This window comes from Euprymna scolopes, chromosome 46 (genome assembly GCF_053919585.1).
Source record: "Euprymna scolopes isolate OS-2025 chromosome 46, ASM5391958v1, whole genome shotgun sequence".
Classification (NCBI taxonomy): Eukaryota; Metazoa; Mollusca; class Cephalopoda; order Sepiida; family Sepiolidae; genus Euprymna; species Euprymna scolopes.
This window is the reverse complement of record NC_136527.1, coordinates 171,808,629-171,828,475: the sequence shown is the minus strand read 5'-3', so window position 1 is coordinate 171,828,475 and position 19,847 is coordinate 171,808,629. Positions and strand designations below refer to the sequence as shown.

At 29.5% G+C, this 19,847-nt stretch overlaps 1 protein-coding gene across 1 annotated transcript; it reads right to left on the bottom strand.

Moving 5' to 3' along the window:
• Positions 1-1,650: 1,650 nt before the first annotated feature.
• On the bottom strand, positions 1,651-19,252 carry LOC145271172 (uncharacterized). Its single transcript, XM_080126700.1, has 2 exons — positions 18,888-19,252; positions 1,651-3,729 (listed from the first exon to the last, which is right to left on the bottom strand). Exon 2 carries the CDS (start codon positions 3,289-3,291, stop codon positions 2,092-2,094), a length of 1,200 nt encoding a protein of 399 aa, XP_079982826.1. The 5' UTR covers positions 3,292-3,729; positions 18,888-19,252; the 3' UTR covers positions 1,651-2,091.
• Positions 19,253-19,847: the final 595 nt, after the last annotated feature.

The window sequence follows — 19,847 nt, the reverse complement described above, 5'->3', positions numbered from 1 at the left end:
GTGTTTTTATTTAATATTACATGTTCATTTAGCTCGAAAAACATACTGTGTTTACCGATGTATTGGAAAATTCTAAATGGCAGCCGTCTCTCTCTTTAACACGGTAAGTCTGGGAAAAGGTGCTATAAATATAAAACTAGAGAAAATACCGTTAGAAACTCGCTCAATATATGTTACCATGACATAGCTTGACATATATTCGGTGGGTTTTTAATAGTATTTTGTCTAGTTTATTATTTATAACACCTTTTCCCAAACTTCGCGTGTTAAAGAGAAAGCCGGCGCCATTTTGAATTTTCCAATACATCGGTAAACACCGTATGTTTTTTCGAGATGAATAAACATGTTACATTAAATAAAAATACGAAAAATATATCCAGTTTGAAAGAAAAGTAACTGATCTTACCTTTGATAATATTTCTTTGTTATATATTTGTTTTTGTTAACTTTTTCGAATCTATGTGTACAGTAATAAAACATCACCCCCAAAAAATGCTTCCTATGGAATTTAAAAATAAATGTTTTAATAATTTTATTGCAGAAATATATCGTTTTTAATTAATTGAAAAATATCTTTAAAAAAACAGCAAAAAAAGATTTATTTGTGAAATTTTTTTTTTTATTCCTTGAAAAAATATCTTTTAAAAAATCATTGAAAAAAAGGATTTATTTGTAAAACAATATTTTTATTCATTGTAAACATATCTCGTAAAGAATTCTTGAAAAAAATAGATTTATTTGTAAAATAATTGTTTTACTCATTAAAATATCTTTAAGAGTCAATAAAAATGGATTCATTTGTAAAATAATTTTTTTACTGTATTGAAATATATTTTTTTAAAAATCATTGAAAAAAGGACTTATTTGTAATACATTTTTTTTAGTTCATTGAAACATATTTTTAAAAAATGGCAGCGTGTTTATAGTGGATAAGTGTTCGTTTATTTGGTGGAATAATCGAATGTTGGCATTGTAGAATGAATAGTTCTCATCCAATCAGGGGCGACGGATATTTACCAGGGAGAAATCCTTATTTTTGTCGGATTTAAGGCGTAAGATTATGCGTACGTGTAAGAAATGTGTAGTCAGTAAATAACGGTTAACACCCAGGAAAAGTATGTAAAAGTATAAAAGTACTCAGTGTAGAATGGTGTCGTAAGAGTATTCGGTAAAGTGAGGATGACATTTTAGCTACTTACTCTTTAGGCTAGAATGATGATGGTCATGGTGCTCCTCGGACTAAATGTAATTTTTTAATATAACGAAATAATGTGTAATTGCAGTCTTTAGTTCGATTGTGAAAGGGTCCCTGTAAAAGGTCACCAAGATAACGTAATAGCTAATGACATAAACATGGTGAGTTTTTATGTGCCATCTGTTATTGTCCAAAGAGGAAAACTGCGTCTCTTATTATATACAAGAAGATAATGAGCCTGCAGGTTATCTTATCCATCCGGCTATTCACCGTAAGAAGCGATAAATTGTTTTATCTGAAACATTTTTTCTGCAAAAAATCGGTTGATTCTAGAGCTTCCGTTTTAAACATGTGGTCTTGTTTTGTGCTCAGGATGGCCGTTGTTATTGCAATTGAGAGACTCCTAATTTAGAGTCATGCGGCTTAAGATATCTGGTAAAGCTCCAGAGGGAGAATGTTGTATGTTACAATTTTGAATAGCAGCAGTAACTCTTTATTTCTGTCCTTGTAATTCTCGTAGTTTGACATTTGACAACTGAGCTGTTCCCTAAATTTCCATACTCTGGACTTACTGACCATCTGGTTCAGCATTTTCTAAGGTTATTGTCTAGTTGTTTGCAAAAGCTTTGCCATTGACAGCAACGAAAAATAACATTCACAAATCAGATCATGAAGGTTAGTGTTGAGATGTCATGGTCAAAACTGTTCAAATGAATCAACCAATGAATGGTAGTGTAGTTTAAAATGTGTTTCTGATTCATTGTTGAATGAAGCCAATTGTGATTCTCTTTTGTATTTATGAGAAATGATATTTGTGTTTGACGAGTTCTGAGATGTGAAGCAAGATTTTATTTATGAGAACTTTAATATTAACATAGTTCACATAAATATCGTTTTTACATCGTATGGTATTGCATATGTTTTGTAAGTTCTGTTTTACGAGAACATGAATATACACATTTTTCACAAGAATATGGCCTTCCCTGACTGTGATTTCTCATGTGACTCGCTAGATTTTGTTTCAGTGAAGATGAATATTCACATTGATCACAAGAAAATGGCTTTTCTCCAGTGTGAGTTGCCATATGTTTTTCTAGATTTGGTTTATGTGCACAGGAATATTCACAGTGTTCACAGGAAAATGGCTTTTCTCGAGTGTGAGTCCTAATATGTGCCACTAGATTGGATTTCGTCCGACATGAATAATTACATTGTTTACAATAATATGGCTTTTCTCCAGTGTGAGTACTCATATGCGTAGCTAGATTTTGTTTCTCAGTACCTGGATATTGATATTTCTCACGAGAATACGGCTTTTCTCCAAGGTGAGTACTCATATGCGTAGCTAGATTTTGTTTCCCAGGACGTGGATATTGATATTTCTCACGAGAATATGGCTTTTCTCCAGGGTGAGTACTCATATGCGTAGCTAGATTTTGTTTCTCAGGACCTGGATATTGATATTTCTCACGAGAATACGGCTTTTCTCCAGGGTGAGTACTCATATTCGTAGCTAGATTTTGTTTCTCAGTACCTGGATATTGATATTTCTCACGAGAATATGGCTTTTCCCCAGGGTGAGTACTCATATTCGTAGCTAGATTTTGTTTCCCAGGACGTGGATATCCATATTTTTCACGAGAATATGGCTTTTCTCCAGGGTGAGTACTCCTATGCATCGCTAGATTTGGTTTTTCAGAACAGGAATATTTCCATTGTTCCCAAGAATACGAGTTTTCCTCAGTGTGAGTACTCATATACATCGGTATATTTAGATTATCAGAACGTGGATATTGACATTGTTCCCGAGAATATGGATTTTCTCCAGTGTGAGTACTCATATACATCGGTAAATTTGGTTTCTCAGAATGTGAATATTGACATTGTTCACGAGAATATGGATTTTCTCCAGGGTGAGTACTCATATGCATTGCTAGATTTGGTTTCTCAGAACGTGAATATTGACCTTGTTCCCAAGAATACGACTTTTCCTCCGTTTGAATACTCATATACATCGGTAGATTTGATTTCTCAGAACGGGAATATTGGCATTGTTCCCAAGAATACTTTTCCTCAGTGTGAGTACTCATATGCATCGCTAGATTTGGTTTCTCAGAAAAGGCATGTTCTCATTGTTCCCAAGAATGTGGGTTTTCTCCAGTGTGAGTACTCATATGCATCGCTGGATTTGGTTTCTTTGAACTTGAATATTGACATTGTTCACGAGAATATTGCATTTCAGTGTTAGTACTTATATTCATACCTAGATTTTGTTTATCCGAACAAGAAATTTCACACCAATCCTCAGCGTTTTTTATCATATACTGTGTACTTGCATTTTTCAGTAATTATTATTTTGAGAAACAAGAATAATATTTTTATGACAAATTATTCTACTTTTTTCCTACAAATATATAATTGTTTTGCCACAGATAAGTTTATATCTTCAGACACGAATATGATTTTCTCTGAAGGAAATATTAAAGAAAATATAGACTCGTTCAGATTCAAAAGAAGCGTTCAAGCAGGAACATCTGCAAAGAAAAAATGAATTTAATTACTTATTGCCAATATCATTTTAAGTGATTTGTATTAAAATATTTTTAATTTTCATCGTTATGGAATTTGTTTGACTGTTTAAGAAAAAATATTTAGAGATTTCGCTTTTATATTAATACAATCATAACTACGATTAATGTATTTTATATTGATACAATCATAACTATGATGAATATCTTTTATATTGATACAATCATAACTATGATGAATATCTTTTATATTGATACAATCATAACTATGATGAATATCTTTTATATTGATACAATCATAACTATGATGAATATCTTTTATATTGATACAATCATAACTATGATGAATATCTTTTATATTGATACAATCATAACTATGATGAATATCTTTTATATTGATACAATCATAACTATGATGAATATCTTTTATATTGATACAATCATAACTATGATGAATATCTTTTATATTGATACAATCATAACTATGATGAATATCTTTTATATTGATACAATCATAACTATGATGAATATCTTTTATATTGATACAATCATAACTATGATGAATATCTTTTATATTGATACAATCATAACTATGATGAATATATTTTATATTGATACAATCATAACTATGATGAATATATTTTATATTGATACAATCATAACTATGATGAATATCATTTATATTGATACAATCATAACTATGATGAATATTTTTATATTGATACAATCATAACGACGATGAATATTATATATATATATATATATATATATATATATATATGGCTATTTAATTTTCACCCCAAACAAGTCACAGTGCCACTTGTTAGTAGGAGCTACTATCGGGGACATAAGTTTCAGGGATAATTTGAAGGGAGATGAGTAGCAAGATGTCTGTTTACATGACACTTGAAATTCTGCATGTCAGTATAGTTGTGATAGCAGAAACCCGAGAGCGAGTTTCAAAGTCTAGCAGTCCCCGGGAAGTCACTATTGGAGTAGAAGGTTTTTTACACCTAGTGATCTCTACTTTGAAGGGATGACATTTAGGTGCTTGCCGCGTTTGTCGGGGGTGCTCACGTCGAGGCGTGCAAATGCTTGTAGTTCGTCAGAACATTCATCATTAAAGCAGTTTTAGAACAGGAAGAGTGATGCAACATTTAGTCTATGTGACATAGGCTGAAGCTTAGATGACAGTTCAGAACCTATCAGGTTGGCGACTCTCTTTTGAACCCTGTCAAGAAGTAAGAGCCAAATAGCAGATGCACCAGCCCAACTGTGAAAACAGTACTCAATACATGGACGAATGGTGGGCTCATAGAGGTATAGGATACTTTAAGGCATAAGTAGTTTTCTAGCACGGTACAGAGAGCCCACATTTTGGCAGCAGCCTTGGAAAAGCTCACAATGTATCTATTCCAGTTCATGTTCTCTGTAAATGTTAGCCCGAGAAGTTTAAAGGAAGTACTTTAGGGTAATGTTTCTTAAACATTGCTGTTGGTGGTAGAGAAGGTTTCTTGTAGTTATTGAAGGAAACAAGCTTAGTCTTCGCAGCCTTGAACGTGACCTTCCATTTTTGTCCCTAGTTTTCTACAGATTGGAGGTCATCCTCTGGTGTTCCTGCCATTTCCTTAGATATGTGGTCATTTGCTCCCCCTGTTTTTTTATATAATATTGAACAATAATTAACAAAAAAATTAATTTAAAACATAGAAAAATAATTAAATTAAAAAATGCAAAAATTAATACAAACGTTCAGAGAAGGAATGTACAGATGCGCGACTGGGGGAAGCTTCCTCCCTTTTAATTACATGACGCCATTTTCACAATCTTTCAACTGGCTGAAATTTTGGACCTTCATAATTTTCGTGTCCACAAAATTTTAGTTTTTTGCGTTTTGCGAACACCAGAATCATTCGGTTTGGAACTAATTAATGTATGTCTTGTACAAACAAGGTGTTTTTTTTATTCAATTCAATATCTTAGGACTTTACTAATTATCCTATAAATAGACCCTGAAAACTAACATTTATCTTTTAAAGAATTTTTTTTTTACAATATATGTGTGCATTTGTTTTCCCCTCGTGCCTGGTATAGAATGTGGTGTCATCAGCAAATATACCCATCTCCGAAACAATTTTATCAGAGAGGTCATTCATGAATATCAGGAAAATAAAGGTCCAAGGATAGACCCATAAGGTACTTCCGCATTTATATCATACTAGCAAAAGTACCCGTCGTTGACTGGGTTCAGAAACACCCTACAGAAAACGGACTCTGATTTATTAAAGTACTAGCGGGGGTACCCGGCGTTACCCGGGTGTTTGTAGGTGTGTGTGGTGTTAAATAAAAAAGAAACCGGAGGGTAGGATCGAACCCGAAGCCCTGAGGCGAAGTTTGAAAATAAAATCGGCCAGCCAGAATGAGGTACTTAAAGATGTTTGAATTTATTTAAGTAAGAACAAAATTGACAGGTGCACGCCCGGAAGTCGTCGAGCGTTACGACGACGACGACGACGAAGGTTTGTTTGTTATAAGCGAAGTAAAAAAAGAAAACGACGTTTTAATTAAGCAGGAGGGGTAATCAAAACATCGGAAAAAAACAAAAAAAAACTATCGTAAGGCAAACGAACGATGAAAACAGAAAAAACGAACACGTAAAAATGGCTTAAATAAGCCTGTTTCGGAATTTAAATTTTAAACAATCGGTGGGTACCCGGGTGTTTTTGGGTGTGTGGTCGGGGGTGGATAAGCGAAGTTAAACAAAAACACAGAAAAACGAACGTTACGTGAAAAATTGCTTAAATAACTCTGGTTCAATATTTAAATTTAAAAAATCGAAAAAAAAAAGACATCTCAAACCACGATTCGAACCCAAAACGTTTAGATAATGAGCCAACGTTCTAATTGACTGACCTAACGCGACGTACATGAAATTTGTTCAGTTTTTCAACTATTTAAATTAAATCAGGTCATGACATCATCTGGCGGATGCGTAGAACCGCTCGTCCTCACGAGAAGACCATTTTTGTTGACCCCCCTGTCAAAAATTATCGATTTCATGGTGAAAAATGAGCGTTTTTGGCAAATTTTTCAATATTTTTCGAGCGAAGGATGAGGCTTCGATATGATACCGTGTTTGTGAATTTTCGTCATGTCTGTCGAAGGATTTTAGCAGACACACATACATACATTTTCGCTTTTATATATATAGATTTCATTTACGACCGTCAAGGACAACCAAGATTTTTCTGTTATCTAAGAAGGATTTAATTACTTTATGTATTCTTCCAGTGATACCATCTGATGTATAAAAAAAACATCGTGCCATACCCTGTCAAAAGCCTTAGATATATCGGGGGCTATCGCTCTACCCTCCCGTGTTTTGTCCAGTTAACAGTATATACGTTCAGAGATTACAGTTAGGATATCTGCTGTGGAATGGGCTAGCAGAAATACATATTGATTGTCGGTCAAGGGTTTAGCAGCTGTACGGTGATGGACTAGAGGTTGATTAATTAAAGACTAAAATATTTTGGTGAAAAGCGGGAGAAGGCTAATGGGGCGATAATTTACTGTATCAGTTCTTTCGCCAAAATTCTGGAAACTGGCATCACAGAAGCAAGAAAGCAAGATTCGTTGAGGCATTTGTTGTAAAGTTTGGATAGAACTGAAGCAACCTCAGCCGAGCATTTTTTTTAATAGCACAGCTGGGATAAAATCGGGTCCATATGCTTTTGAGGTGTCTAGGTTTTTTATGATTTTTTTTTTTTACAAGTTGATCACCACTTATCAAGGCCCGGAAGATAAGTGAAAATGAGATTAAATAAAAACCATCTGTTTTTAATAAAAAAAACAAAAAACGCGTTCTATTTTTGTATCTAATCTGACGACTTTGTATCATTTTTCTCGGCTAATGAACAGTTGTGGTCATTACACACACACATATATATATATATATATATATATATATATATATATATATATATATATATATAGACAACACAAGGATTTTGCAACGAGAAAGTAATTGTAAAAAATTAAAAATACTTGAAGCACTATATATAAAAACCAAGCACCCATCTATAAATAGCATTAATTTTGAAAGTAGCAATAATGTGCTGAAATGTTTAGCATAACCAGTATAGGACTGGTTTTACTAACATTGCCTTTTATCCTAATTTTTAATAGAGTTTTTTTCAACTCGTAAATGTATATTTTAATCGACTTTTCATTGACTCTTTTTATCATTCGTAACTATATATTTCACTTCTATTTTTAATATTTTATCTCCACCTGATGATGATTCAAGAAAGAATCGAAAGCGCCTGTGTGAACCATGGAACATTTGTAAATACCTTCCATCTTGAAGTAAAAAAAAAAAAAAATCTTACGAAAGATCGAAAAAAATGAAAAAAAAAGAATCATTAAGCAAGGTATCTGTTGTTTTTAATAATGTTAGCCTGAATAATATATATATATATATATATATATATATATATATATATTAGGGTGCAAGCAAATTACAAGGCGATCTGAATGTTGTTATCGATTTGTGTTCTGCATATTTTGTCTCATATTCCCATCCGCGAATGGGGACATGAGGACATTTTACAACATTGCACTACTTCTTTATGAAAGGAGGAGGTAATGCATGGGATGGCGCAAAACATGACAAGGAAAGTCAGAATGGCGACAACGCGACACATGGCATAAATGCGCAAACAAACTAGAAACGCGTTCTATTTTTTCGTATCTAGTCTGACGACCTTTCAATATTTTTCTCGGCTAAAGAACAGTTGTGGTTATATATATATATATATATATATATATATATATATATATCAATTAAATGCTACATGTACATTTCTTTGAAAATAAGAAAATCAAATTTTATGAGTATCGGAGAACTGCTGCATTTTTTTCACCAGATACCACGTTTTTAATCATGTATTAACACGTAATCGCTTAAAAAAGTAAAATCCCAGCTTACCAAGTGATTTAAACGTTGGACATTATAATCTTTTACATTTTTATGCCATATTTATCTGTGCTTTTTTTTTTCCTGAATTTATATTTGATGTTATTAAAATGTATAAGGAAACTAACTTTTGTTTAACATTGATTAAATCATAAAGTAAGGTTTAATGATTATTACGGACATGATCCAACGGGGATTGCGAAACCCAGAAATCGACGAAATTTGATGATTTTAGGCAGATTTTAAAGAACAAAATTATTAAATCGATATCGAAATATTGATTTAAAAAAATGCTAATTCTTTGGAGGGGGCAATGTCAGTCTCAGAAAAGCGATTTTTGGCGGACCTGTACGAGAATGCTCATCCCCTAAAAAAGTCGCGTTTTCACTATTTTTTAAAAGTTTTTTTTGTACTTGTACAGTTTAGTCAACACATTAAAAAATAAAATATCGAAAAAGGTTAAATTGTACGTATCCGTTATGGAATGAAGTTCTCCGAAAAAAAAATTCACTTAATTTCATCAAGTAGTTTTTTATTTTACAGCGAAAAAATAGTTTATGATACTGAGCAAAAGGTTCGATTTTTAGGAAGAAAAGCTAGTAATAAAGATGGGGAGGGAGTGTCGGCGCTTTACATGGAGTTATCTCCCGTGGAGTGTTAAAAAAATACTAACATTTTTTTTTAATCCAAGATGCCTGCCTTCAATGTGCTGTCATAAAAAGGTGCTTTTCCGTTGTAAAAAAAAAAAAAAAAAAAAAAAAAAAAGAAAAAACCTACTCGATCAAATTAAGTGAAATTTTTTTTCGGAGATCTTCAGTTCAAAACAGATACGTATAACTATAATATAACCTTTTTTTCAATATTTTCATTTTTTAATGCCTTGATTAAACTGTACAAGTACCGTTTTTTTTTCTAACGACGACTATCATAAATTAGACTCAAGTATCAAATTAACAAAAAACAATTGAAAAATAAAGTAATGTAATGACTTTTAAGAAGGGATGCTAATTACATGACAGGTCGGTAAAAGATAGTTCCGGGCAAAATGAATGCCGATGCTCAAAATGTATAAATATTTTGACCCCACCTTTTACTTAAAAAAAAAAATTAAATCAGCAAAAATCAGGAAATTAACCAATTTAAATAAAATTTTCAGTATTTACCAAATAATGATCGCGGAATAGAATGAACTAATTATTTTTATTTAAATCTGAGTGAAAATATATTATTTTGTTTAAACAAAAAATACCTTTACTAAAGTTATAGTTTTCAGTAGTAAATAAAAAAAAACGCAAGTCTTTATTTTTGCTTTTTTATGAAAATAAAGCATCGTAATTTTTAACAATAGAAATAAAATAATTTCCATAGAAACATTACGAAAAAAGCCCCTAAATCCGTATTAATTAATTCTATATATAGAATTCATTAATACGGATTTATAATTGTAAAAAATATTTCTACTTTTTTTTAATTTCGAGTTTCGCATAATTTTTATATGCAAGACTTTAATAATTTCCTGGCTCGGAAGAATGTGAAACTTCCGGCGTAACATTTTTTTTTTTTTTAAATTAATTTAACTATAGGAACATGGAGAAATAATTAAATTAAAAAATGCAAAAATTAATACAAACGTTCAGAAAAGGAATGTACGGATGCGCGATTGGGGGGGGGAGAACTTCCTCCCTTTTAATTATATGACGTCATTTTCAGTTTTTCAACTGCCTGAAATTTTGGGCCTTCGTAATTTTCGTGTTCAAAGTTTTAGTTTGTTGCGTTTTGCGAACAATAAAGAATACAATGCATAATACTGTTTTTTTTTTATATCTCGATGACTGTCTTTCCAAAATTTCAATGCGATTTTCGTGTTCAGCATAGTCGAAAACCTATGTAAGTCGTCATCTTAAAGAACATTGGAGGTGGAGGTGGACCTAATGTAAAAATTTACCCTTTTTTTTTTGTTACACCTCATTGTAATGATGTATTCCATATGATACATTCCTGAATAAATCGTTTTTTTTTTCTGTAAAAAATATTCCCTTTTTCTTCAGTATATGCAAAATATGAACCGTTCTTGTTTTAGTCAGGATTTTCAAGTTTTTGCCGTATTTTTTGTTTATTGTTAGAGAACAGTAAAAAACTCATCCCCCTTCTGTTAGGGTTGCCATTTTTTTTTTTTTGACTAATGAGAATATATTTTACATAATGTTATTTTTATTAAATATTATTTATATACTTAAATTGGTGTCGCTTCTACACTATTGGGACGATATTCTGTAGTCGATAAATGAAGTTGTCAGATAATAAACAATGGTTTCAACTGATATTTTGTCAATTCTAAGAAATTACAAGGATAGCTTCAAAATTATGCAGTCGAAATTACCCGAATGTTACCGAATTAATTAAAAAAAAAAAACTTTAACCGTGGTAACAGTTGGAAAATTGCCGCCATCTTGTTTAAATCGAAACGGAAAATTATCTCCCTTTTGAATTCTTCTGTATCTTACGATCAGCTTCATCAAGTTTAATTGTTGTATTTTATTTAATAAATAATATTCTACATTATCGATTTTCGTAATTTTTTATATAATCATCGTAAAAATACGGTGAATACGTTGATACACTTGCTTTCATGTGGAATTCACTTTTAGAATTTCCGAAACTTCGTCCCTATAGTGCAGAAGCGCTAAATTAAACAAAAAGTATTTTTCAAGTTAAATATTTATACTTTCCTACTTTTGACACCATGTTATTTTCCTGTCCCATAAAACACATTACTATTTTTAGATATATAGTAAATAATATTGCTGTATCTCACATAATCTATTCTTAAATGTTTTTTTACAAACATCAATAAAATTATCATTTAATAATGATGACTTATTCCATATAGAATATTTAAAAATATATTTTATATAAATAGAAATAAAATGATTTTTTAAATAATATATCCCTTATTTTAGAATATGCCTTATGAAATATGTTTAATATAAGTAATATATTTTTAAATATATTATTTAACATTCCTTAACATCTAAATATTAAAAAAAAACAAGTACCCCATATAGCTTATTCGCGAAATTATTTTCTTAAATGCGTACAGATTAATTTTTAAATATATTTTACAATTTAGCAGAGAAACCCGCAAACAAAAATTAAAAATATACGAGGGAAAAGTTAAAATGTATGGCAGCAAAATATGACCAAAGGCAATATAAATTATAGTTTTAACTACCTGGATAGTTTTGCCTGATTGAACATATTTTAAAGCGTCTATTTAATTCCAAACACAAGTAGTGACGATTTGGGGAGTTAGAACGACAAGATGGCCGACATTCCACTTGGAAGTCTCGATAATCGCTTAATCATGAAAACAAAGCAAACTAGAAACACGATACTAGTGCACTTATTGATCCGCGCTGAAATAATAACGTTATTATCTAAAAAGCCATTCTTAACATGAGGAAGGGAGGGTGTTTTGTACATATTCTATACTTTAACCTTACAATTGAATTAAAAAAAACAAAACAATTTTAAGTAAACTTCGAAATACGATTTAAAAAATAGCGCGGATCAGTAAATGCACTAGCACCTAGAAACTTTTACTTGTCGGCCATGTTTTCTTTATAACTTTGCAATTCGGCCTGATTTGTTTTTAGAATAAAAAGGTGCCGTGCACTTACTGATCCGCGCTATTTTTTTTTTAAATCGTAGGTATTTCCAAGTTTAATTAAAATTTTACGTTTTTTTTTTCAATTGTAGGGTTAAAGTATAGAATAGGTACAAAACGCCCTCCCTTCCTCATGTTAAGAATGGCTTTTTAAATAATAACGTTATTATTTCAGCACGGATCAATAAGTACACTAGTACAAAGAAAAAAAAATCATCCCGTTCGGAAGAAGAGTAACATTTTTATCTGATTACATTTTTTGTATATTAAGAGAATTTTACCATTTTTTTTTTTCGTTTTGTCTTTTCTAAATAGCTATATTTATTTTTAACTTTTATAATTGTTTTGTTTAAAAAATTAGAAACACATACCTATAATCGGATTTTTCTCTTTACAGATTATATTGCCTTTTTCTTTCGATTGGATGTTGAGGTTAAATTCAGTTAATATGGTTTCGGTTGTTAATTCAATTTTTGATGAAACTACAGAATATACTTTTATGCAATCGATATCACCATGTTAAGCATGGGTTTCTAAATAATAGCGTTAGTATTTCAGCACGGTCCGTGTTTTGTATAAGAAAAAGGGTACTCATGCAGAGAGTAATCCGAGCTAAAATAATAACGTTATTATTTAAAAAGCCATTCTTAGCATGGGGAGGGGAGGGTGTTTTGTACATCTTTTTTACTTTAACCTTACCATTGAATAAAAAAAAAACATAAAATTGTAATTAAATGTGGAAATACGATTTAAAAAATAGCGCGGATCACTCTCTGCATTAGCACCACAAAAAGAAAATTGCAATTTCATTTTAAAGAAAAAGGTTTATTAAATTTATATTTGTTCAATTTCGGATTCATTTATAAAACAAACTGATTTTTATTTTTGAATTGAAAATAAAATGAACATTAAAAGCAAATTGCTTTCTTAAAATCCATGTACACAATGTTGGAGAAACCGATTTAAAATATCAAACGTTGAACTGACTTCGCAGTTGACAGCCATTTTGAAAGGAAAACTACACATTTCACCATTGAAATTTATTTTTATATTTTAAGTATAAAAAGTGTTTTTTTTTTTATATAGAGAATAGAGTTCTATATACTCGATCACCATGTTAAGAGTGGATTTCTAAATAATAGCGTTAATATTTCAGCACGGTCCGTGTTTTGAATACGTACCAAAAAGTCAATTGGGTACTTGTACAGTTTAACCAAGACATTAAAAAAATGAAAATATCGAAGAAAAAAAAAGTTATATTGTACGTATCCGTTTTGACCTGAAGATCTCCGAAAAAACACGTTTTTTATGAGGGCGCGTCGACGGCGACATCTTGAATTTGTTTTAAATTTTTGTTTGATTTTTTAGACACGAGACGGCAGATAACTCCATGTAAAGCTCCGACACTCCCTCCCCATCTTTAATAACTAGCTTTTCTTCTTAAAAACCGAACCTTTTGCTCGGCATCATAACTTGTTTTTTTTTTTTCGCTGTAAAAAAAATAATACTTGATTAAATTAAGTTAATTTTTTTTCGGAGAACTTCATTCGATAACAGATACGTACAATTTAAACATTTTTTTTTCGATATTTTCATTTTTTTAATGTCTTGACTAAACTGTACAAGTACCGTAAATTGTAATTTAATTTTAAAGAAACAAGTTTGTAAAATTAATGTTTGATCAATTACGGATCCATTTATAACACAAACTGATTTTTATTTCCTCAATAAAATTTTCAATTGAGAATAAGGAGGAACATATTTTTAAAAATAGAAAATTTACTTTCAGAAATTCATGAACACGTTTTTTTTCGTCCCTATAATGCAGAAGTGCTAAATTAAACAAACAAAGTATTTTTCAAGTTAAATATTTATAATTTCCTACTTTTGACACCATGTTATTTTCTTGTCCCATAAAACACATTACTATTTTTAGATATATAGTAAATAATATTGGCGTATCTCACAATCTATTCTTAAATGTTTTTTTTACAAACATCAATAAAATTTATTTAATAATGATGATGACTTTACCCATATAGAATATTTTAAAATATTTTTATATAAAAAGAAATAAAATGATTTTTAAATAATATACCCCTTATTTTAGAATATACCTTATGAAATATGCTTAATATAATTAATATATTTTTAAATATATTATTTAATATTCCTTGGCATTTTAATATTAACATAAATTTTAAAAAACAAGTACCCCATATAGTTTATTCGTTAAATTATTTCTTTAATTAAATGCGTACATATTCATTTTTAAATATATTTTATAATTTAGCAGAGAACCCCTCAAACAAAAATTAAAAATATATGAGTGAAAAATTAAAATGTATGTCAGCTAAATATGACCAAAGGCAATATAAATTATAGTTTTAACTACCTGGAAAAGTTGTCTGATTGACGAGTTGGGGAGTTAGAACGACAAGATGGCTGACATTCAACTGCGAAGTCTCGATAATCACTTAAATCATGAAAACAAAGCAAACTATTAACTTACATTTGTCGGCCATATTTTCTTTATAACTTTGCAATTCGGCATTATTCGTTTTTCGAACCGAAACTTTCTTTTATTTGATTACATTTTTTTCATGTATATTTAGAATTTTACCTTTTTTTTTTTTGTTCGTTTTGTCTTTTTTATATATTTTTAAACTTTTATAATTGTTTTGTTTAAATTATTAGAAAAACTTACTTATAATCGTACTTTTCTCTTTACAGATTATATTGCCTTTTTCTTTCGATTGGATGTTGAGGTTAAAGTCAATTCTTATGGTTTCGGTTGTTCATTCAATTTTTGATGAAACTACAGAATATGGTTTTATGCACTCGATATCACCATGTTAAGCATGGGTTTCTAAATAATAGCGTTAGTATTTCAGCACGGTCCGTGTTTTGTATAAGTAAGAAAAAGGGTACTCATGCAGAGAGTAATCCGAGCTAAAATAATAACGTTATTATTTAAAAAGCCATTCTTAACATGGGGAGGGGAGGGTGTTTTGTACATCTTTTTTACTTTAACCTTACCATTGAATAAAAAAAACCCCATAAAATTGTAATTAAATGTGGAAATACGATTTAAAAAATAGCGCGGATCACTCTCTGCATTAGCACCACAAAAAGAAAATTGCAATTTCATTTTAAAGAAAAAGGTTTATTAAATTTATATTTGTTCAATTTCGGATTCATTTATAAAACAAACTGATTTTTATTTTTGAATTGAAAATAAAATGAACATTAAAAGCAAATTGTTTTCTTAAAATCCATGTACACAATGTTGGAGAAACCGATTTAAGATATCAAACGTTGAACTGACTTCGCAGTTGACAGCCATTTTGAATGGAAAACTACACATTTCACCATTGAAATTTATTTTTATATTTTAAGTATAAAAAGTGTTTTTTTTATATAGAGAATAGAATTCTATATACTCGATCACCATGTTAAGAGTGGATTTCTAAATAATATCGTTAATATTTCAGCACGCTCCGTGTTTTGAATACGTACCAAAAAGTCAATTGGGTACTTGTACAGTTTAACCAAGACATTAAAAAAATGAAAATATCGAAAAAAAAAAGTTATATTGTACGTATCCGTTTTGACCTGAAGATCTCCGAAAAAACACGTTTTTTATGAGGGCGCGTCGACGGCGACATCTTGAATTTGTTTTAAATTTTTGTTTGATTTTTTAGACACGAGACGGGAGATAACTCCATGTAAAGCTCCGACACTCCCTCCCCATCTTTAATAACTAGCTTTTCTTCTTAAAACCGAACCTTTTGCTCGGCATCATAACTTGTTTTTTTTTTTCGCTGTAAAAAAAAAAAAAAAAAAAAAAAAAAATACTTGATTAAATTAAGTTAATTTTTTTTCGGAGAACTTCATTCGATAACAGATACGTACAATTTAAACATTTTTTTTCGATATTTTCATTTTTTTAATGTCTTGACTAAACTGTACCAGTACCGTAAATTGTAATTTAATTTTAAAGAAACAAGTTTGTAAAATTAATGTTTGATCAATTACGGATCCATTTATAACACAAACTGATTTTTATTTCCTCAATAAAATTTTCAATTGAAAATAAGGAGGAACATATTTTTAAAAATAGAAAATTTACTTTTAGAAATTCATGAACACTTTTTTTCGTCCCTATAATGCAGAAGTGCTAAATTAAACAAACAAAGTATTTTTCAAGTTAAATATTTATAATTTCCTACTTTTGACACCATGTTATTTTCCTGTCCCATAAAACACATTACTATTTTTAGATATATAGTAAATAATATTGGCGTATCTCACAATCTATTCTTAAATGTTTTTTTACAAACATCAATAAAATTTATTTAATAATGATGATGACTTTACCCATATAGAATATTTTAAAATATTTTTATATAAAAAGAAATAAAATGATTTTTAAATAATATACCCCTTATTTTAGAATATAAATTATGAAATACGCTTAATATAAATAATATATTTTTAAATATATTATTTAATATTCCTTGATATTTGAATATTAACATACATTTTTAAAAACAAGTACCCCATATAGCTTATTCGTGAAATTATTTATTTAATTTAAATGCGTACATATCCATTTTTAAATATATTTTAGAATTTAGCAGAGAACTCCCCAAACAAAAATTAAAAATATATGAGTGAAAAATTAAGATGTATGGGATGGCAGCTAAATATGACCAAAGGTAATATAAATTATAGTTTTAACTACCTGGATAAGTTGTGTGATTGACGAGTTGGGAAGTTAGAACGACAAGATGGCTCACATTCAACTGCGAAGTCTCGATAATCACTTAAATCATGAAAACAAAGCAAACTATTAACTTACATTTGTCGGCCATATTTTCTTTATAACTTTGCAATTCGGCATTATTCGTTTTTCGAACCGAAACTTTCTTTTATTTGATTACATTTTTTTTATGTATATTTAGAATTTTACCTTTTTTTTGTTCGTTTTGTCTTTGCTAAATATTTATATATTTTTAAACTTTTATAATTGTTTTGTTTAAATAATTAGAAAAACTTACTTATAATCGTACTTTTCTCTTTACAGATTATATTGCCTTTTTCTTTCGATAGGATGTTGAGGTTAAATTCAATTCTTATGGTTTCGGTTGTTCATTCAATTTTTGATGAAAATACAGAATATGGTTTTATGCACTCGATATCACCATGTTAAGCATGGGTTTCTAAATAATAGCGTTAGTATTTCAGCACGGTCCGTGTTTTGTATAAGTAAAAAAAAGGGTACTCATGCAGAGAGTAATCCGAGCTAAAATAATAACGTTATTATTTAAAAAGCCATTCTTAACATGGGGAGGGGAGGGTGTTTTGTACCTATTCTGTACTTTAACCTTACCATTGAATGAAAAAAAAATCCCATAAAACTTTAATTAAACGTGGAAATACGATTTTAAAAAATCGTGCGGATCAGTCTCTGCATTAGCACCACAAAAAGAAAATTGTAATTTCATTTTAAAGAAAAGGGTTTATTAAATTAATGTTTGTTCAATTTCGGATTCATTTATAAAACAAACTGATTTTTATTTTTGAATTGAAAATAAAATAAACATTGCAAATTGCTTTCTAAAAATCCATGTAAACAATGGAGAAACCGATTTAAAATATCAAACGTTGAACTGACTTCACAGTTGACAGCCATTTTGAGTGGAAAACTAAACATTTTACCATTTAAATATATGTTTATATTTTAAGTATAAGAAGTTTTTTTTTTAAATAGAATAGAGTTCTATATACTCAGTCACCATGTTAAGTATGGATTTCTAAATAACGTTAATATTTCAGCACGGTCCGTGTTTTGTATAAGTAGCAAAAAGTAAATTGTAATTTAATTTGAAAGAAAACAGTTTGTAAAATTAATGTTTGTTCAATTACGGATTCATTTATAAAACAAACTGATTTTTATTTCCAATAAAATTGAGAATAAGGAGGAATATATTTTTTAGGTACTAGTGCAGAGAGTGATCCGGGCGTAAATAATAACGTTATTATTTCAAAACGCCATTCTTAACATGGGGAGAGGAGGGTGTTTTGCTCCTATTCTATACTTCAACCTTACAATTGAATAAAAAACAACTTTACTTAAACTTGGAAATACGATTTAAAAAAATAACGCGGATCAGTAAGTGCACTAGCACCTTTTCTTAAATAGAAAATTTATTTCTATAAATTCATAAACACGTTTTTTTTTAAATAGGAAATTTATTTCTATACATTCATAAACCCGTTTTTTTGGGGGGGGGGACTGGTTTAAAATAGCGAATGTTGAAGTGATTTCACAGTCGGCAGCCATTTTGAATGGAAAACTACACATTCACTATTGAAACGTTTTTACCGTTTTTACTTCTTTAAGTAAGCCTGTTATCGAACAAAGGGAATATCAAGATTTTCATAGGAAATACAATTATTTAAAATGCATTAAATTTGTTAAAAGTTAAGGAAATAGCATAGAAAAATCCTTACCTTTCATTTTAGGAAATTCAATACGAAAAAAAAAATAATTGGATGATTTTTTTCTTTTTTTGCTCGTGGTCAAAATTGAAAATTTGGTCGGTTTGTAGGGATTCCTTTAGTAAATGGATACAATTTCGATTTTGTGTGCCCAGTACATTAAGAAATACGAGAATGAAGTTTTCAAAAAACGTAAAAGAAATAAAAAAATCAAAACATGGTAGAAACGTGCATTAAAAATGGCTGAACAAAGAATGAAAGATTAAAATGTCAATAGAAAATGTGAAAATTGTCAAAGATAAAAACGAAAATAAAAATGAAACGTAAATTGGTAAAAACTCGTTAATTACGTGTGAAGAAACGTTTTGAACATATTGACCATTTAAAAACCGAAAATAAACTAAGATATCTTTCTTCAGCGTTAGCTGTATTTTATATATATATATATATATATATATATATATATATATATATATATGTGTGTGTGTATTTATGCATATATATATATGTATATATATATATATATATTTACATATGTATGTATGTGTATATATGTATGCATGTATATTTTTATTTAAATATATATGCATATATTTAAATGTATATCCTTATGTAAATATATATGTATTTTATTTAGATACATTTATACGTATCTAACTATACATATATAGAATATTTATAAATAGAAATTTAAATATATATGTATATATATACATATATATATATATGTATGTATATATATATACATATATATATATATATATATATATATATATATATATACATATATATATATATATAAAAGTGAACGTGTCTGTATGTGTGTAAATTTTCCTACGCAATAACTCTGCTAATTGTTAGTTTACACTTGAAATTTGATATACAGGGTACTGGGATTTGGGAAAATCTTTCTGGTCCGTTTTCGGCCAGAGACTTGGCTGTTAGTGGGTCAAAGTTCAACGATTTAACCTT

What these genes read in the sequence shown, in the direction of transcription:
- LOC145271172 (XM_080126700.1), bottom strand. Translation starts at nt 3,291, where the DNA reads ATGCATATGAGTACTCACACTGAGGAAAAGTATTCTTGGGAACAATGC.